The sequence below is a fragment of the Choloepus didactylus genome, chromosome 9 (assembly GCF_015220235.1).
Source record: "Choloepus didactylus isolate mChoDid1 chromosome 9, mChoDid1.pri, whole genome shotgun sequence".
In the NCBI taxonomy this organism is placed as follows: Eukaryota; Metazoa; Chordata; class Mammalia; order Pilosa; family Megalonychidae; genus Choloepus; species Choloepus didactylus.
In genome coordinates, this window is record NC_051315.1 from 40,069,950 (window position 1) to 40,091,801 (window position 21,852).

General features: G+C 39.9%; 1 protein-coding gene across 5 annotated transcripts in view; it reads right to left on the reverse strand.

Annotated features, from left to right (window-relative positions):
* Positions 1 to 21,852, reverse strand: part of CACNB4 (calcium voltage-gated channel auxiliary subunit beta 4) — a 244,929-nt gene that overhangs the window by 19,474 nt on the left and 203,603 nt on the right. For 4 of the 5 annotated variants that reach the window (XM_037850526.1, XM_037850528.1, XM_037850529.1 and 1 more), the window contains 7 exons: positions 21,114 to 21,190; positions 19,562 to 19,581; positions 19,263 to 19,343; positions 17,968 to 18,026; positions 10,424 to 10,533; positions 5,610 to 5,761; positions 3,473 to 3,568 (listed from right to left, as the gene is read on the reverse strand). In XM_037850526.1, the coding sequence (XP_037706454.1) occupies positions 3,473 to 3,568; positions 5,610 to 5,761; positions 10,424 to 10,533; positions 17,968 to 18,026; positions 19,263 to 19,343; positions 19,562 to 19,581; positions 21,114 to 21,190 (595 nt within the window). The remainder of the gene's footprint in view (positions 1 to 3,472; positions 3,569 to 5,609; positions 5,762 to 10,423; positions 10,534 to 17,967; positions 18,027 to 19,262; positions 19,344 to 19,561; positions 19,582 to 21,113; positions 21,191 to 21,852) is intronic. The other variant, XM_037850531.1, reaches the window with a different exon arrangement.

The window sequence follows — 21,852 nt, forward strand, 5'->3', positions numbered from 1 at the left end:
TGCCTATTCTAGATATTTCATATATGTGGAATCATACAGTATTGTCCTTTTCTGTCTGGCTATTTCACTTAGCATAAAGTTTCTTCTGCTTATTTTTATACTATCCTCTTCCTTGGGCTCAACAACCCTCATGGTTTCAATAATAACTCTATACTGATCACTTCCAAAATCTGCATAGAATCTGCATCTTAGAGTTCAGAAGGAAACTTAGATAACATACCCTTTAGCTTTTACCAGTGTCAATTCCTTCTACAACATCTCTGACCCCTGTTCATGGAGCCCCTTCCATCCTCCCACCCCTTCCCTACTTGAATGCCTTTAGAGACAAGAAGCTCACTACCAGGAGTCTATCCTATTCTTTTGGGCATTTGCATTTGATTGGACTTGTGAAATGACTTCCTCCTGGCAGGTGGACTAACCTCTTTGAGAAACAAAATTAGAGAGATTTAGCTGCTCTAAAACCCATCTAGACCTGCTCCCTGAAACCCCCGTTGATATTAACCCCAGCCCTAAGACTGCAGAACCGCTCACTTTCACTTGTTTATGAAGACAGGGCAAATGATTTTTGAGACATTAATTTGTGTTTTTCTTCTTGTATTTTCCCTTTCATTTTCTGTCATTTAAACAGCTGGCAGGTTCTGTGTTTCCTTGTCTCAGGGGAAGTTAGTGGCAGGAATTTTCCAGCTACCCATTGACCCTCCTGGGCTTTATTTTCCAAACACCTCAACTGGCTGGCTAAATGCCTCTGGAAACAACAAAAGATGGAGATGCTTTTAGGTACAACAAAGGCAGAGAGGAACTTCTATTAACATCAACAAGAGGGAAAGAGGGGGGAAAAAAGCCTCCTTCTCCCTCCAACCCTCCATCTGCAGACCGAGAAGGGCAGGGAGCTCTCTTGGTAACATCCACGAGGGGAGGGACCATCTGTTTCCCAGCCTTGCCAAAGATTCCTCACTCCAGATGCGGTCTGGATGCAAAAGAACAATCAACCCTTAGAACTACGTGGGATTGGTCAATGGTAGTCTCAATCAGAGCTCCCCTCCTTCAATCCCCCAACTTCCTCACCAACCCCACCCTTACCACTTAAGGGTATGGCTAGTCCCCGGATTAGGGTGGGGGTGTATAGTGAAAGTGGGATCTCTCTTGCATGGGAAAGTTGAAGAGCAAGGATTCACACACACTACACAGCTCCGTGTAGAGGCAGTGGGTGTGGCATAGTGGAAAGAGGTCTGTAGGCATCATACAGACCTAGGGTTGAATCACAGGGCTCATTAAGTTTTATAACAAATTACTTAACCATCGACTTAGCTTCCTCATCTATAAAATAGGGATAATTTTACCTACTGTGGAAGTCACAGAGGAGCACACTCCGATTTCCCCTTGACTGAGAACGTGCTGTGAGGACTGGATCAGCGGACAGCCTCCAGCTGCCACAGCTGCAGGATCCACGACAAAATGCACCATGGCATTCAAGTCGAGGCCAGTGTTTCCTGGGCTGCTCCCACCCAATCAATGCCTGAGCATGGCAGGGCCATGAGCCTGGACATTTCCGCCCAATGTGAGACTCCTCTAACGGGCAATGTTTGCTCTGGGGATCCCCATCAATCTGGCTGAGATTTTCACAAAGCTGCCTCACAGTCTGAGGCTCCTCTTACCCACTCCTCCTTCCTTCCCCCTTTCCTTTCACAGGGGTTGGATCAGCAGGGGTCTGAAGGCTCTCCTGCATAGTCCTGTCACTTTTTCTTTTTGTCTTTCCCAGGCATTTTCTCTGGTACATCACTCACACTTCTATTTCCATTTAGATGTCTGCTTACCAGAAGATCCAAACTGATATAACTATATCCTTATAAAATTGTCCTAAAAAATTGGGAACAATAGCATAGTTCTTGAGCTCATCAATAAATGTTAGTTTCCTTCAACTGCAACAAAGTGAAGCATTATAGGGTCAGGGGCAATACATTCTTTTCTATATGCTCAGTACTTTAATCATACATTCCATTCTGTAAATGGACTTTATTAGTGAGGAAAGTGAGTTTAAATTTCTTAGCTTAGCATTCCAGGCACAAATTTTCCATATGATATGCAGGATCAGTAACTAGGTGTACATGGGTAGATACAGTTGGGAGGGGAGAAACCTTGCCTTTGGAGCCTAGATCTGAAACCTAATTTGCTATGTAACCTCAGGGAAATCACTTAACTTCTGTCTTCAATTGCCTCAACTATCAAATGGGGATAATATTACCCACCTTACTAGATAGCTGTAAGGATTAGAGACAATCTACGGCAAGCCTCTAGCACAGTACGTGGCATATAGTAAGCATCTACTAAATGGATGCATTATTACTCTTATTGCCTGGGCATTCTTCCATTCATTCACTCCTTCAACAAATATTAATCGTGGGCCTACTAGGATAGGGACCAGAGATACAGCAATGAACCAGACAGGCACAGTTCCTTGCAGAAATTGCAGAGCCTAACAGACCAGACATGGTATAGATTAAGGTACTTCCAAAAATTATAGCAGAAACACCTAGTGTGCATTAGGTGCCTGGCACTGTTCTAAGAGCTTTGCTACATATTCGCTCATTGAATCCTTACACCAAGACCATGAGGTAGGTACCAGCCCAAGATTATACAGCAGGTTAGTGTGGAACCCAGGCAGTCTGGCTCCAGAGTCCATGCTTTCAACAGCTATGCCGTGTTGCCTCTCTAAACATCTGAATTGGGTTTTATGCTTCCATGGAACATAAACGATCCGTACACAAGCATATCAAAAACCCAGTGAACTAAGTCAGTAAGAACAACAGTTATTTCCTTTAGAGAAACACAGGCACCGAGATGGTGAGTCAGTCATGCAGGCAGAAACACTGGCCACTGGCAACCCAGTGACATGCAGTGGTAGGTACAGATCACCGCAAGCACCTGCCCGCCAAGCTAGCAGCTGTTTCCTGGCAATGGCATTAGAAGAGGTGCTCTAATGTGGGTTTTTCATCTTACTCAACCCTGCCCAATCATCTGCAATAGCCACGGGGCTCCTCTAGCTCCAGTAAATTCTCGACCTTCAACAGCATGCTCTTTTATGCCCGCCAGACATTTCTGGCAGAAAAGTTAAAGGAAAGTCAAATCAACATGTTTTATTTTGTTCTTTTCTTAAAGGTGTCCACATGACTGGATTAAGCAGTTTGCTGAGTGAGCGGTAATTAGGGTCTCAGTAAGGAGAGTGGGACAAGGGACACTAAGGTCATTTCTTATTACTCTGCAGATACCATCCAGTTCCAGCACACCTACGTGTAACCAAAAATGACAGCAGCAGTTTGCTCCAATCAATCTTTTAGATTTATGACAACATAGCATCATCACCATCATTCTAGAATAAAAACAATAGTGCCAATATGAAAAAAAAACAAATCCACATACTTTCTTAACTAATCAAGAATGATTAAGACAAAAAAAAAAAAAAAGCTGTACTTACTGGGGGACATTGTGCAAGTTTATCAGCTGCCACCAGTTGAACGTTTAAGTGTTTACTTTGGGATTTTCCTCTAGATTTAATCAATCGCTGTAAAACCTGATGGAAGAAGACATGAATCTGAGGTACTGTCAAAGAGTTGAAAGAAAACCCAATAAACCTAGACCTTTTTTTATATTGAATTTTTTTTGCAGATTTTACTGAGATATATTCACTTATTATATATTCCATCCAAAGTATACAATCATTATCTCACAGTATTATCACTTAGTTGTGCAATCATCACACTTGGTTTCAGACCATTTTCCTTGCTCCAAATAGAAAATTATCAGATAGACATACAAAAAAGGGAACCTCAAATACCCCACATCCCTTATCTCCCCCTATGATTGGCCCCTAGTATTGGTGTGGTACATCAGTTACTGTTGATGACACAATTTTAAGGTATTACTGTTAGCGACAGTCCGTAGCTGGCAATAGGTAATTTTGCCCCACATACCACTCTATTAATTCTTTGTACCTGTCTCATACTTTTAACCTAGGCCTTTTCTACAGTCTGTTTAATTCTATTTATAAGAAGAAAACAATGTGATAGATTATAATAAACTCTGTAATGTCATCATCCACTTACACTGGTTTTCAGTTATGGTGGATTTGATATATTTGATATTATGAGCTCCTGGTTGGATAATTTCTACCCTAGATTTTACTCAGAGATTTCAAAGAGAGCTCTATAGAAGAGGAAGACCTGGTTTGTGCAAAGTGATTTATGTCTAAATTCATTGAAATAATATTTTGGTTCACTATCTCAATGTCAGATAAATATCAGAGTCATTTACATATTTGGTCCTTTTTGTCTCTGATAATTACTGAGGTGCTCTGGTTTAATCAGACTATTTCATGATTAGAAATCTAGACAAAACGTTTGTATTGGTACATTACTACATATAAGCCAGTGATATATCTATGCCTATGAGACACCACTGTCCTTCTCAAATACTCCCCTCTCTCTTATATTTTTTTAGCTGAAAGGGGCCCTCTTCAAAAAACAGTGCTAGTCTAGAAGGCTCTACGATACATTAGCACACAGAGTCCTTGTTCCTGCAGTTGGAGATTCCAGGATGACTGGGGTAGGGAGTGGGGACGGGTGAAATCCACTGCACTGCAGTGGGGGTGGCTTGGATTCCCAGTCAGCTCTGGGTGGAAGAGACCTCCGGATGGTCAGGGAAATTTCAATACATTCTAAAGATTCCAAAAGGCCCTGGTTTGTTCAGGATTCCCAAAATCATCCTGTGCAAAACAAGTGTCTGGAGATGGCAGGCTGAGGACATCAGGCCTGGGAAAGGGCACAGCTCTTTCAGGGAGCCTCCACCCCTGAGAGGATACCAGAGTTCTGGTTGGGAGGTGAATTGGCATTGAGTCACTAAAATGCACTCTTAGAAGGCACTGGAAAGAAACTGATTATTAGGATAGTACCTCTCAAAGCTATCTTTCATATTAACTTTTACAACATCACTTAAAAAAGAAAAAAAAAAGAAGAAGAAGAACAGCTAAATCAAAAGAGACAAATTTGGGGCTGTCTCATTTTTATTTTTATCTCCCCCAGTGGCATTAAGATAGATGGCGAATTTCCCATTATATGTAATCATGTTATTCCTCAAAGAACCCAATCTAAATAGAAATGTTAGTGTCTGTAACCATTCCATAAGAGAAGTTTACACAATGATATTTTACTTTCTCTACATACGATAAATAGGGATAACTTGCTTGAACTACATACTCTATGAAGAGGGGAGAGAATTCAGATGATACAAGAATCAATACTTCCCAAGAAACTTACCAGGTAGAACCTACGTCTACGAAAAGACTGTGTCTATTTTCCCTCACCTTTCTGGAATTTTCTGTTTCTATCATACACTTGCATAACTGCCTAGTTTGTTCTTGAAGGAATGGACTATTCTTTACTTGCCATCTCAAAAGTCCTAGAAACTGTCCAGACTGTGGGAAATAAAAAATGTGCTCATTAACTGAGTCTTCAACAAGACATTTTCCTTGACCACTAATGAAAAAGCACAGAGCAAAGAGTATTTTAAAATAAATGAACTTCTAATCCTCCTTAAGACAGAAATGAGCTAATTACCTTTGGAGATGAGACTTTTACATGGACAATAATTGGTGCTAAGGAAGTCTTTATAAGTTGTGCTGGGTGATTGATGGTGTCTGCATCAAGAACAACCAATTGCAAAGATCTTGCCAACTCAAAGATTCTTTCAATTTCACTCTGTACTTCCGCTAAAAGGAAAAATAATAGGTCAGTTATTCTTATTAATTAGTTCTTATATTAAAAAATAGTACTCCTTTTAGATACACCATCTACACTGCAAAAACAAAACATGTAGATTTTTCATAGTCCTATCTAATTCATGATCTTTTCTCAAGCTAGAGAAAGAGAGGTTGGATTCTACATAAAACCAAACAGTTGGTGGAAGAAATTGAGATGCTTTCTTGATTTGCTTCTTACATTCACCCAAATATGTAGCGATTTGTATAGCTATGGTGATTCTTTTGTGTTGCTGCTGATTGCTGCTTTGTTCTAAAGAACTTTTACTTCAGCTATAGAAGCTCAAACCACACTTAGGAAACAAATGAAATACATGTGCAGAGCAACATCACATAGAAAGCAAATTACACTGAAATATTTCCATCAATGAGCAAGTCATATATTAATATTTTGTGAGTACATTTTACCAAGAACATATCTTATCTTTTTGATTAAATTAACCACTGGTTAATTGTTCTGGGTCTACTCTAACAATCAGCATTTTACTACGTCTGGTTATATTTAAGTATTAGGACCAATGAACTTGTTCTAAGGTATAATTGTCTCCAGCATTAAAAACAAAAACAAGAGTAACAACTAGGACCCATTATATTAAAATGCTGCAATGCATCTAGATGCAAATCTATTTGGCTAGCTGTAATAGCCAAGTGACCCAAATTTATGTGTGACTCTGGTCAAATGAAAAATCTGATAATTTGCAAATGCCTGAGGCAATTCAGCGATTTTGTAACAAAATAGCTTTCTGAAAAAAAAAAAAAACACAGTGGTTGTTTTTTTTTTTTTTTAATTTTAAAAATCACCTAACTTTTGGGCTATGTCCAAAATCTGTACTGGACAAATTTTCAGTACAGATTTTGTTTTATTTGTTTTTTACTTATTTTTATTTTTTGGCCAAAGATGTGACCTAACAATGTTGTAATCTGGTCAAAAGGGCATAGAGTATACAAAGCTACCTAATTATTTTGAATACGACCTAGGAAAAAGGTGATAGCACTCCTTGAAAAGGGTTGGTTTCAGAGTCCAAGGATTTGCTTTTCTTATCTGATATTAATTCAAGTTCATATCACCCTCCAAAAAATTCTCCCTTCTTTAATCAAAAGAGATTGACAGCATATTCAAGATTATGAATATCCAAGACAATCATGTAATCCTACTTTCTTGGCTGTGTACTATAGCATCAAATTCTTTTATTTTGCATGGAACCACTGTTTAATGCATGATCTATGTAAGAAGAATTTATTTAAAGAGTCAACCTCTTTACTATTTTTCATAAAATCCAATAACAATGACCTGAAAGATTATGCATTGCTCTGAAGGTAATCGGCTTTCAAGATATCAATTTTAAAGCATTTGGACAATTAAACTTTATTTACAAAATTCTTCTGAAACCAAATTCTACACTTGCTAGTAATAATAAACCATCTGTCCTTTTTCCCTCACATGTTCTCCATATGCTGTTTTCACGAAATGGCCACTGGTTAAAGGGAGCTCCTGTTCAGGCCCATACTAGAACAGATCTTGATTGTTTTAAGTTTCCAACTTGACTGCAATATTTTCTGAGGCAGCAAAAATGCAGAGATGCAAAGTAGTTTGGCCTGCTACAAAGAAAGCATTTCCTAAGTGGATTATAACTCATGGAGGCCCTGTGAGTCTCCATATAAATAACTCAGAAATACCTGGGCCTTATTTACTGTGCATCAGCAGTGAGGTTGGGATGGTTTTCGTGGGAGCGGAGGACAAGCACACCTACTGCTTGACCAATGCAAAACCCAAGCAGGGAGGGACTCAGGCAGAACAAGCCAGGCGGCCGTGGAGGACCACACTAAATACTGGGCTGGGCCCCATATTTGGATAATATGTATATAAAATACAACAAATAAATTGTCTGAGGATGAGAAAGGCATGTTTATCTACACAGCTCATTTTCTTAAAGAAAAATTTCAACCAAACCAAACAATCTTAGCCATCCAGGCTGACTGTCAGAAAGATACCAGTGACGCTTTCATCACAACCCCATTCCAGACAGATGGAGCTCTGAGCAGTCATGGACTAGGATATTAGAGAGACCTCAATGAACACTTCTATAAACTGACCATGAGTGACCTGGGCCACCTCTCCCCAGCACTTCTCTGTCACTAGCAATCTTTTTATATCCAAATCTGCTCATATTTCTCCCATGCTTAAAATACTTCAAAGGCTCCCTGGGGCCCTAAGCAGTGTTTCCCAAAATGAGTACACTAATCCCAAAAGATAGTCTATGGGAAAAGGGGGTGGGGTGGGGGGTGTTATGCAAGAGAAATAGTACCTGTTACAATAGCTTCTCTTAGAATTTCAAATGTGCATTTATTCCTAGCATTTTAAAGGCTCTAAGAAGTCTTGAAGTAAAGAAACCTGCCAACTGTTTAACCCATCATTTCCGAATTTATTAGACCATGGAAAACATTTTGAATATAACAACTATTAATATCTTGTAGAATTAACATTTCATGGAATCTATTTTGGAAGTCTCCTTAGCAAGGCATATGAGAGCCCTAACAAACTGGCCTCAGTCGACTTTTTCAGTCTCTTCTCCTACTGCTCTCAGACTGCACTCATACCCCATTTTCTAAGCAGGCTATGCAGAGAACTACTTGTTTCTCAACCACATAACGTTTTTTATATGTCGATGCCTTTGTACATTCTTGTCTGCCTTAAAGAACCAGCTCCAATACAACTTCTGTGAAGTCATCTCAGATACCTCTCACCCCCTAATCTTCTCATAGCTTTTCACTCATAATTCTACAATCATACAATATTTTAACCATCTGTCCCTCCTCTCTGTTTGCCCATGGGTAAGGTACTGTGTCTTAGTTATGTCTGTATTTCCCAAGTCTAGCGAAATGCATGGCACATAGCAAGTGTTCAATAACGTTTGATGCAGTAATCTACAAATATGCATTAAGAAGCAGACAAATGCACATTAAGAAGCTCCCATAGTAGTTATTCTAATAGATTACATTAACTCCAGTGGTTGTGGGTTTATAACTTTACAGAGTAAAAGAAAAAACCAGTGAATTAAGATTCCTCAATATTTACACTACCCCTCCCCCACCTCCACCACTGACTCTGATGACAGGCAACTAGACTGTAAGGAATGACTTTGGAGAATACCCATGAACCCCCTGGCTGATGCAGACGGCTGAAGGATTCCAGTGCCTGGCCTTGTGCTAGTAAGCCTCCATTACTCATCAGAGGAAGGAGTGGTTCAGAGTCAAAGGCATTGAGAGGAGTGAGTGGGAGGAAGGCGGAAGACAGAACAGAGAATACGTGCTTGTTTGAGCAATCTTCAACCCAACTTGACGTCCTTATCATGCCTAATATTTGACTTTAGTCAGTTACCTAAACTGATTCACCATCACCCACCAACACTGCCATTGTCACCTCTTCAAGGTCAAAACACTGTGCCTAAAGAGGGTGTCACTCTGCCCGTGGAAGGTGCTAGGTGCAGGACTCAAAAGGGGAACACTCACCTCTGAGACGGTCCCCTTAAGGGCACTGACAATTATTCCATTTGGTATGTTTAGTATTCCTTCACAAAGCAACCACTGAACAAACATTATTGAGCAATGACTATGTACAAATCCTGTGCTAGGAATATAGATATGATACTTCATATCGTCTTTCCAACCTGCACAATCCTTGGCTCAGGGTCAAGGCACAGCACTTAATAGATGCCTGACCAGGTGTTTGAACATGCAATCTATCTTGGAAACACCTTTTTTTCCCATCATCTATAGAATTCATTTCAGTAATTTAAATATAGTGGCATTAGATGAACCCTATCTTTCTTAAATGAGGAAGTCGACAGTTCAAACAAACCACCCTCAGAATATGGATGCAAAAGAGAATTCCAGAAAGTTATGAAAGGACTGCACCACTCTTGGCAAACATGAAGACCACAGACTTTCAAGATGAACTTTATGATTCACCAGCAGCATGGATTTGCTTCTGTGGATAGTGATTCCCTCCTCCACAGCCCTGATCCTATATGTCTCCAATCGAGCTAATATAGCTTTACCTGGTTTGCCATCATGGTGAATTTCATGATGCTTTCTGACTGGTGTCCCAAGAAGATATGTTTAAATTCCCTGCCTGTTATTAGTGGGGGATTCCTATTTCTGTTTAAAGATGTGACTATTCTGGGTCCTACCAGCTGGCAGCAGAAACAATGCTGAGAACATTATCTAGCCTTCTAAAGAAATGAGAGGGCCAAACATCTCCCGTCCTTTCATGTCAGCTCTGACTCAGGTCTGACAGGAATCAGTGGCCTCACAGAGGAGCATGGGCAAAGCTGAGATGAGTGGTTTTGCATGGTTAGGCGGTAACACAACTGAGCCCACTGAGGATTCTTCCCTCCAGACTACTAATTAGCTAATTGACTAGCGCTGAGAGAGAGCAGGCTCTGGTTGCTGCCAGTCTCTGCTTCCTTCTTTCCCATGGCTAGCATCTCTTCAGCTATTCAGTGCTTCCCCCACTCAGAATGGGGAACAAATTGGAAAAGACATTCATAAAGGCAACGTGTCATCCCAATCTGAAAGCAGACCTTAGAGAAGTAGCACATTTGAACATCTTACCTAAGCTGGACCTGGTGTTCGAACGTTCAATTATTGCTCTCTTGCTGGGATTATTTAGAACAGACCTCTTAGCAAGAGAAATGTCAGCTGTCACTCTTGTTATTGATATCCTATGAATAAGAACACAGAAGAGAACAAGCTGGTAAAAAATTTTATGGGGCTCTCTGAGTGATTTATAACCACAGTATTTAATAACCACTGTACATACTACAGTGGAACCACAGCATAATAAACATTGGCCACAAGTATTTTAAACAGGCTTTGGCTAATGTGAAAATATAAGCAGAGCAGAACAGAGGAAGGTTTGGCTATTTAACAAAAACCTACTCCAGCCCTTCTCCTATTGTCTTGTTAAATTCCCTCTATAATGCACACAGTACCAGGAGGAAATCAAAACATATGATAACCATGCTGTTTCTATGAAGCAGTAACACAATTTCCCCACACTTCACAATTGATTTGCTCTTGAACAAGACCTTCAGAAACTGCAATTGCCCTGCCCGGGTATATCAACACTCATGGTCAAAGAGGGAAACCCTCTTTGTTGTGATCATCAAAGACAATCAACCAGTTGGTGGCTAAGTTGCATGCCTTGGTTAATTCATTCATTCATTCATTCATTCATTAAACATGCCAGCATTTCTCCACAGGCCCAAAGGAATGTTTCATTTGCAAGAAGGTGAAAAACATGGCTCCTTTTCTGCAGGCACAGGGTTTTTCAGCGTATTTGCATATGCGTTTGTGTAACTCTCATGACTCTGCTGGGCAGTCAAAAGATAACATCGTTGGGGGCAATGATTGTGCCAAGATTTTGATGTTAGAAAGCATGCTGCAGTCATGCAAGAGAAGAACAAAAAGCAAAGACATTGCCAATGGATGGAGACAGGGGTCTATTTGCATATGACATCAAACGACAACCCTGGAATTTATAAGATTAAAACCTTAGCTCTTTATTTTAAACTGGGATTGCTCAACTTCAAATTATTATCTACCTGCAACATTTCAAAATTTTTCCTCTCTAAGCCAGTTACTGCCACCCTGGACTTGTCTCCATGCTTATCTTCACAGCTTGGCAGAGTTCCCAGAAAGGAGATGAGAGAGCAACGCCCCTTCCCTTTCATACTCAGTGCACCCATTCTCCTCCATTTTCAAACTCCTTTGGGGTTGGAGCAGGGAAGAGAGTAAAGTTATTAATAATTACGGGGCAATATGTCTTCTCACACTGTGTTGGGACAACGCTGTCAGAACAAGGACATTCTTTACTTTACATTAGTGAGCTGAAGCTTTGGGGAGAATTTAAAATGGTCCTTTCACAAACGGTTTGGTATCACTTCTCTCCAGCATCAGGATGTGCAAACGTTCTTGTGTTATTTTAAAGCAAAGTAAATGCTATTGGTTGTTAGGAAGTTTTTTAAATTTTTAAACATTTTAGAATTTTGAAGCCTTAATTAATTATTTGATGCATATGCAAATTGTCTTCTGCAGAAACCAAGAGTTTTGTGGAAAAACCTCAGAGGCCTCTGAGAGCACTAAAGGAAGGCCTAGTTGGTGGGCTTTCCCACCCTCATTGGAGCTTTATATGTGATTTCATTATAAAAGGATGTTCTGCAGCTAAAAGACATTTGAAAACACTGGTCTCGTTTAACCTCTTCATTTTACCCAGAAGGAAACTGAGACACAGATAGGAAGCTCCAAGTGGTTCCTTATAGGCTAGGAAGGTCTAAAACTCAGGCCCCTGGGCACCAGGCTGGGTTACCTGACTCTATAATTCTCCTCTTAACGGCTTCAGTTTTCTTCTCCAGTGACCCCAAATCTCCAGAGAAGAGTCAAATCATCAAGCATAGATGCACAGTCAGTCTTGGCTACACCCGGAGAGAAGGTCAGGATTTAAATCATGTTGAGGTCAGGTGAACCCTGAGTCTCCATCACCCAGTTAGCTGCTACAGCTTGGAGGCATGACATTTCACAGGCAATCCCTGTGGACACAGCTCCTTTTCTTTACTGAAAGGGGTTTATTTGTTTATTTTTCTGTTTGTTTTTTCTTCTTCTATTTGTTTGTTGTTTTAAGAATGGAGTTGCTGGATAGGAACATACAGTCAAGTTCCAGAGCAATTCAAATATATGACTGGAGATAAGTGTGTTCCTTTAGGAACAGAATTCAGCTTTCTACCATAATGATTTTCAGAGGGCCCAAAAATTCTATTTTGCTTTTGTGAAAGCCAATAGTTCTAGTTCCATACAAGAACACTTGGTTCTTAAAGTTAGGAGTAATTGTCAAGAACTGCATATTCATTTTTTCTGGGTTATAAAAGCACTTTTACAAAGCCATTTTAAGCACACCCAAAGCTTTACAAAACAAAACAAAAATACAGAAAAAAAACCCTGCTTTGCATATTCCCCAAACAGGTAAAAAGATGTGGACAATAAAGGATCCTTTTTCTTGTTTTATTTGTTAATAAAAATACAAGTTAACTTGAAAATACAAGTTATTTATTAATAAAAATACACATGCATGAAACAGAGCTCAGAAGACAGGCACACAGCCCAGATTCCCTTCAATAAGACAAAGCAGGAGTTTCTCTTTTCTGTGCAAAGATGCTGACTATTATCAAAATCGGACACCAGACCGAAGCTTCTTTTTTTGGTAAAAGTCTTCCCAGCAATGTAATTACATTCACCACTGAATGCTGCCTAGCTTAGGTGCATTTTATTTTTACTTAAAGTGATATCTTTTCTACTTCCTTCCTTGCAATACTCATTCCCCTCCTACTTCGATGCATCCCTGATCGAAACACATCTCTAAAAAGTTCCACTGGACACCTTCTGGAACACAGTGTTAGTAAAAGACTAATAAGAGTTAATTTCCCCCGCAGATTGGCAAATGTCACTGAAAACTAGCAAAAATCATTCTCTAAATCCAGTAAGTCTGAACCCCAACTGTTGCTTAATTGTACTTTAGAACTCATCATAACCACTGCAGACAAACATCAGCTTTTGTATTAGTTCTCTGTGATTTTTATGGAAAATATTTTCATTTATGACATATTCATTTAAAAATAATTAGTATTTCTACGTGGTAATATAACAGCTGTAAGATCCTTCTATACGCTATCCTTGCTACATATAATATGCAGTGAGGTTATTATAATAGTTTTAAAACTATTATAATAGAAAAGTGTTCCAAAGAATAGAACAATGTCAAGAGAACGGGGATGGAAGGCATGGGGAGACCTAAAAATTCTTCCTGGACTGTTTCTCTTGCTGGTGATGTGACCTTGGACAAGTCACACCATCTCTTTAAGCCTCGTTTCCCTAACCAAGAAAATGGCAACGATAGCTTTGCCACGACTATCTCACGGGATTGTCGTAAGGAGCAAAGAGGTGATACATAAAAGTGCTTTCTTAAATAATTACTCATAGTGCACTATGTTGATAGGCACATATATAATGTATATAAGATAAATGATTACTGGAGATTTAAGGACTTGGAGGAGACAGTTTCCATATATCCTATCCTCAAAAGTTAGCAGTCTACTATGAACTCTCCCAGTCTCAGAGTCCATGAAATTTATATATACTGCAAGGGTAGGCAAATCAGGTTAGACATGTTGTAATCCAAACCCACTCATTTAAATATTCAAGTTTGGCATTAAAGTGTTCAGTTAAGTATCTCTTATGTTTGAGTGTCCACTGATGAGCCTGCATTGGAAAGGAGAATAGTAGGAGGAGGTGACATGAGAATGATATTGACTATGAAACAGAAGACACTGTGTTCTTTTTCCTTTTGTTGACTACAAAAATATAAATTGTTTTCATTCTTATGTGGCTTGGCTGCTTTGTGATACATCAATTGTTCTCATTTCCTTTTATTAATAAGTACTACCTCCTTGAGTCTCCTGTAAGTTGAATTCTCAGCCTCTTTTCTTTTAAATTCCTCCTCAAACCTCTAAAAAATATTCCTTTGCTCGCAGCTTCCTTTAGCTTTAAATCCTATCTGTATAAGTCATATGGTTTTCATTTAGGACTTTTGGCCATGATCATGTTCATTACAAAGAGTCTGATAACTGCCATAAAGGTGATCTGATCCAGATGTCAAAAAACCTAAAGTAACAACACCTACATTGGAATTTGAAATGATTCACTTTGGGGAACAAATTACAATTGGTTTGACCGCCTGCTGTTCAGCCTATGAATAGTAGAATCAACTAACTGAACAAACCTCACGGGAAAGGATAATCCCCAACAAATGTCTGTGAAAGGAAGAGAGAAGCTCCGTGCTCACTGTGCTTCGCTGGGTCCTTGTGAGGCTGGGGCCACTGCAGCAGTGCATCAGGCTCTCTTCGTTAATGGTTTGTGCACAGGAACTGTCACTACCTGTGAATATCCAGGTGTACAGGGGCCCTGGGAACTGTTTAGTATTATGCTTTTCATTTTCTTACATTTACAGCAATTAGGCCCTACAACAGCAGCTACAGCAATAGAACTGTGTAACAAGTAACACTAAACAAACTCAAATCATTTCTAAGTTATCAAAAAAAAAAAAATAGTCACACTGTAGGATTTAATCCAGCTTGTTAGATTATTTTCTAACCAAGATCTAAAAAGCAGTATTGAAGAAGAAAGCCTTTTAGCCAACAGATCGTTTCTTTGCTGTTTCTGAAAAATAATAGACCTTTTCCTGACTATTTTGCCTAATCCACTGCATTCATAGCTAATGAAACACTGAGTAGGTTCCATTAGAACATATTGTTTATGCTGTATCACTATGCTAAAGCCTTCTGTGCAACTGTTCTCTTGGCTGACTGCAGTTAAAGACTATTTGCTGTTTTCTCTCCTTTTATTAATTGGTAAAACATAATGAAGCGGATCATCATAGCTCAAAAGGTAAGGATATTCTTCATGCAGAAGACAGGTCACAACTGATGTGATGCTACCAACAAATTTCCTCTTTCTTAAAGAGATCTCCACATATACTCAACCAATGAATGCATTATTATTTTTTCTGCTGCATTGGCCTCATTATTAGAGAAAAAGCCCATTCTTTCACCCCCAACTTTAATATCTATCCCCCAACTCTGCTGGACATCCGGTCTCTGCAGCTCTCCAGGACTAAGTCTCTTTCCCCAGCCATTACTTTTGCTGCTGCTGGTTTCCTCCTCCTGTCTCCAGATCTGCTGTCATGTCATCAGACCCCGGGAAACACTTGGCATTGGAACTAATTCTTTTTCTATTAAAACCACCTTCAGTGGTGTATGCTAGTGCTTGAGGCAGACAATGCTACCTGATTGGAGACAAATCGCTGCTATAAAATGAAATACATTTCCTCTTTCTGCACCTGAGCATTAAGGGAAAACAGATTCTTCCTTCTTGAAGGCAGTAATTAAGTCATTCTCTTCCTCTTTGCTAAATTACCATTAATTTCTTTAATAGTATTTAATATTATTGTTTATATTGTTTATAAATATGCTATGTGGGGGCCAAAAAATCGAGCAGAAACTTAGGCTGTGTTACGAGATGGATCATGTTCAGATCTAGGGCTAGTATGGGACCTCGGAATGAGACACTGCTCAGAAGTGCCTCAGATAAGGGCTCCACAGGTGAAAAGGGCTAACGCCAAACTTAAGTGGGTCCTGAAGAGGGTGGAGACCATGCGACCCAAGCATAGCTGGAGGAACTGTGCATGTGCAATCAACAACACTGAAGACTTAGCTGCACATACTATCTGCCTTCAGTCCTCAGAGAGCTGCGTGTGGGTTGAGGATTTATCATATTACATCAGAGGGCAGGACCAAGCCCAATACTGGCATGATAAGAGGTGAGATTTCAGTGGTTTCCTCATAAGGCTTTTCCAGGAAGTGAATTCCCAGTAGCCACTCGTTTTCAAACACAAACAATTGGTGGTATTGGAGAAGGGAGATCAGAATTATTCACTTCCCTTCCAACTTTAATATGCTAAATATTTGGTGCTTTTCACTTGTTTTCTTTGGAGAAGAAACTACATTCTTTGCCTATCCTCCTGAAAAAAAAAAGAAGAAAAATGGGATAAATACATGCCTTTCTCGGTTCCACTAGCTGAATATGGCACAGACTGTTATTTGTTCAACAAAATTCATTTCTTCTTCCTCCTGGGCATGTGGCTAGACTGTGTTTCCCAGCATCCTTTGCAGTTACACATGGCCACATGACCACGTTGTGGCCACTGAAACGTGAGAGATGATGTGTGCCACTTCCAGTCCAGACACGTGCCTTTCCCCCACCAGCTGACTGGAGCGATCAGCCTCAGGGCTGAGGGTTCCAAATGGCAGGTGGAACACACTTCCTGCCCACTTCACCCACCCGCCCAGCCAAGGAACACCTGCGCTGGACTGTGAGCTGGGCAACAGTCAACTTCCACTGTGTTTGAGCCATTATACACTTTGGGGTTTATTTATTAAGGCAGCCAAGACTAAACTAATGTGGTTGGCAATTCATATAAGGGCACTGAAACATTCTGATTTCTTGAACCAAAATCCTAATTATTGGAACTAAAGTCTCAGGTTATTTTCTTTGTTTATAGTCTCAGAAATGAAGGCATACTTTTAATACAATTATCCAGAGAGCTTTTCTTTTGCAAATAGATACAATTTGTGCCTAAAGCATGATCATGCCTTTTTTTTCCCCTCAAAATAACATTTATTAAAATCTATTTGAAGGTATTTAAAATTTAAAAAAATTAATTAGCCTATTTAAAAGGTGGTAACTTGGGTGCATTTATTCATACATCTTGGTAAACACTAAGTTTTCACCATTTTTGACATGTCTTCAGGTATTTGACATGGTTATTTTTACATGGTGTTCATTCTGCACTGGGAAAGAGCTTAGCACTTAGTATAGAGTGAATCTGGACTTTTTACCATTTCTCTGCAAAGCAGAAACTCTCTCCACACATTTTTCATGAAAAAGTATTTGATGGTTAAAAATGGAGCCATATTGATGATGATAAGGCATAGTGAGAAGCATGCAAAATAGGCCAATAAAATAACAAGATTATTTCTAATAAAACCAATCCAGGAACTAAACATCTGAAATAAGTACTATTCCCTACATAATGATCATTTTGGAAGGCTCTGATAAACATGTTTCTTGGACTTTTCTTTTGGAGGAAATTTCATATCTTTGTATTTATACCTTTGTATGATATACAACACAGATACCCACAATTCCAACCACCATATTCATCAGAACTATTATATATTTTAATTAATATGTTTAATAAAACCCAGTTTGTTATGAATTCATTAAGAAGTAAGAAAATACATTAAGGACAAAAACATGCATTTTAATAAGTCAGATGGATTCCTTTCCTTCTCAATGTCCTTTTCCCCTTAGGAATTCAATGCTATATTTCATATTTTCTGAGCTATTTCATTTTATTCTTCCCTGAATACTGAGTTAACTTAATCAGAGAACATCTGCAGTTGCTTGCTAGAAAGATACACAAATCAATTTATCAGACATGTTCAGTTAAAGGAAAATAAAGATACAAAAACATCTATAGGGCTCACCTCCCATCAAACCTGTGCTTCAGGAAATCAAAGAGGGCTTTCTGCATCATGTCTGTTACCTTTGCAAAGGTGAGAAAAAAAGAATGAGGCAAACACAGGCAGAGAGAGAAAGAAGTCAGAGGTGAGGGAAGGGAAAGATGAGGGCAGTATGACTGAGGAGAGACCTTTGCACAGCCACTCCTCCCTTGGAGGCAGATTACCATGGAAGGTATTTTTCATTAACCACTAGCAGTTACAGATTTTTTTCCTTTGGTTTTCCTCCAGGGTGCTGAGGAATGAACCAGCTGTGCTCCCTAGACCCAAGGTAAACTCTCCTTCCTCTTCACTTATTAGGGGCTACAACTGGCTCCAGGAGACAATAACCTGGCTTTGTATACAGTTGCTCATGGCCCTTGGCACACCTGTCTTGTGCCTCCTGTGGGGGCAGGTGAGGCCCCAAGCCGGCCCTGGGCTCAGCTGCCCTGCTAATCTATGATGGTGGAAATTCTTCCTGCCCAGGGCTGGTTTTTTTGGTAGCCCATTCTCCTGCTCATCTCTCTGATATTCCCAACTCGAGGGAGAGAGATGGGATTCATATATCTGCATCACAGGGATTTGTTAATTCATTCAACAACTGTGTATTGAGTACCTACTGGGTACCAGGCATTGTCCTAGCTCAGTGCACATGGTGCACTGGAGGGGGCCCACCTTCATATTCTCATGTTGCACCCCACCTGTTGTCATCTGTGCTAGCACAAAGTCAAAATACAACATCAGAAGCTAGTACATCTAAGTCCCTATTCTTTTCCTTGTTACACGGTATCATTTAATTAATCTCCAAAGAAGTTCACTAATGCTCTCAGTGTTTATTTTTTCTGTATGCCCTTGAAAATAAATAAGCAGGGAAATATTTGGTGCAATTTGATGGTGCTTTGAGAGGGTCTAGGTTTGCTGGTACACTGCTGATAGGTCTCCTTGTGCTGTTTATTCTCTATTATTTCTAATATTGGGAATAATTGAGACATACAAAGTTCTTATCTTTGAGTTTATGTAGAGCAAATCTTTGACCAGAACTTTTCACTGTAAATGTTTTAAGGGAAATGTTTCTAAATATCTAAAAGAGGAGAAGCGTGCAAGAGGGGGAGGAAGGAGTGAGGGGCCATGTAAGCCCTCATGGCACCGCTGGCCTTCGCAGAGTGAGGGTTGGCTTTCACCAGCACCTCGATGTGAACAGACCCTGGTGGGGAGCAAGCTCAATGGGGCTGAATCCTGGGTCCTTGCTCAAGAACTGAAGAGAAACAAACTGATATTTGTACCTCATAACCCTTCAGGGACGGCCCCACTAACACCACTGGACGCATTGAAGGTACGACGTCATAAGGAGGAATGTGCTCCGTCTGAAAAAGATGATTCAACATGCGTGACCAGGTGAGGATCAGCACAACTCCACAGCCCCAACACGCATCCTTCTCAGGTCAACCAAGAGATGATGACAAGTCCCCACCGAGGTGGCTCATCCCTTATTTTACAGGCATTTGGGCCACTGAAATGGAGCATTGCAGGCATGTGTGTACGAGAACCTTAACAGTAGATTTAAAAAGGAAACACAACTTACCACTTTTTGCTTCTGTTTTGCTAAAAGACAACAATGAGAGCCATATCAAAATATGTAATCTCTGTAAATGATAGTACATGATTTTAAAAGATGGAAGAATGTACCGATTTGTCTCTGAAACTCCCCTAGTCATGTCGCTATCACCCATTCTGTTGAGTGCTACACTGCTATTTAATTCTGGACATGTCAGTTTTGAAGACATGGAAAAACTGACAACTCCCTTTCTATATGCATGATCTTCTATCGTGATTTCATGTTTGGTGAGGATGGTGGACAAGGGCTTATAAAAACCCTGAAGGTTCCGAGCCAGCCATTAACTATGGGTCAATCCCAAGAGAGACACAGCATACAATGTAACTGAGAACAATTTGGACAAATGTAATCTAGTAAAAAGAAACTTAGAATAATAATTTGAGCAAAATTTATTTTATCACCCCAACCAGTGGTTATTTTTGGACTTGTAATTTTGGGGAGCTATGAGGTAATTTTGCAGTCCTTTGTGTGGTCTTTAAGTATTTTTGCCCATTTTCTAGAATATTGACACATTTTTTTCCCTACTATGTTGCTTTTCAATTTCAAATAAATATATAGTCACTTATTGCTCTCCTGCTTATAATAGGGAAAAGGTGGAATCACCTAAATGTCCAACTGATGGCAATCAGGTAAAATATACTCAATATCTGATTAGAGCGGTTTTGTGGCATCCAAACAGGTCCCGGCCATTTGAGGGCATCCCTGAGGCCTTGTTTGGTTCAGAGCCTCAGAGATCTGGAAGGATCCACACAAACAAGGAGCCAAATACTTGGAACTGTTCCAGAACCAATCTCATTTTCTGGAGATATGGGCGGCCAGAATGGATCTTTGGACTTGTCATTCTGATTTGATAATACTGAACACCCAACTCCAGCATCAGTTCTGGGTCAGGACAAAATCAGCCTATGGGAGTCAGGGAATGTGGTCGAAGAAAAATTCCTGCTTGAATTACCTCCAGAATTTATAAAATATGCATGACTTCCCTATTGTACCAGCAGTGTCCCTTCGTTATCGTTAATTCCAGGGCTCAGTTGTCTGTTGTCTAAATAGAAATGAGGACACTTGGGCCCTACTTGATTCTCCAATTCAACCCTCCCCATCGCCACAGCTCCAATTGTACCAACACAACTTAAATTTTCACTTGGAAACTGGAATAGAGCATGTTCTTGGGGGCTACAACTTTTCTTTGTTTCTGATTTTCAATAGGTCCTCACAATCTTCAAATCTGCTGGGTTCTTGGGTGGAATAATGAACTTGTTTTGAATTGTTTTACATAATGGATAGTTACTGCCTTGGGAGGGGGAGGATAAGAGTTTCTAAATTATGTTATGATGAGCTGAATTTTTAGGGCTATTAGTATCATTAAATCAAATCAAATTAATATAGAAAGCAAATGAGCAGTGAAATATTGAATATAAGAATCTTTAAAGCACGTCTTTAATTTACTTAAAATAAATTTGTGTTAAAATATTAAGAAAAGAACACATTCTATTACAAAGAGCTTAACTAAAGCCCTCACCTGTTGATGTAGGTGTTGCTCGAAACGTCCCCGATACCATTTCTCCAAGACTTGAAGAAGAATTTCCACTTGATTTCCTAGGATGTAGTACAAAAGGAATTTAAGACATCCTCCACAGATTCTTTGGAAATAGCTCTTGACAGGCTATGTTTTCTTTGGCTGTAATCCCACTAAATAATTGAAAACATCAAATCCTGCTACAGAGAACTTGGAGAATCTGTCCAAATGCTTTCTTTGGACACATTCCTTAGAGAAAGTGAGGAACTAACTGGGACTTGGAAATACGTTATAAAAGCATCTCTCCTAGTACTGAATACAGAAATTAGGGAAAAGAATCAGTGACAGGAGTGTGCTGTGAGCTGTTTGCTTAACAAACAAAAGTGTCAAACACAGCTAAAAACAACCAGTAAGACCTGGGGAAACCGTTTCTTCAAAAAAGTGATTATATGGGGGTCAGAATTAAAAACTGACAGTAAGGAAACAGTCACAAATAATTTATCCTGGAATGAGAGATCCTCTGTACCTGTGTCCCCCTGGGTGCTCGGAAGCTTCCCTGGGTCTGCGGAGGCCCTCAGGAACCCCCTTCCCACTTCTCCAGTTCTCCAGTGTCCCCCCCTCTCAGTGCTGCAGAGCATGGTCCCCAGGGTCAGAATAATCTGATTTCTCGTCCTGGCCTAGCCACCTACTAGTGGTGGGATCTTGGCATGATGCCTCACACCTTTGAGCCTTAGTTTCCCTA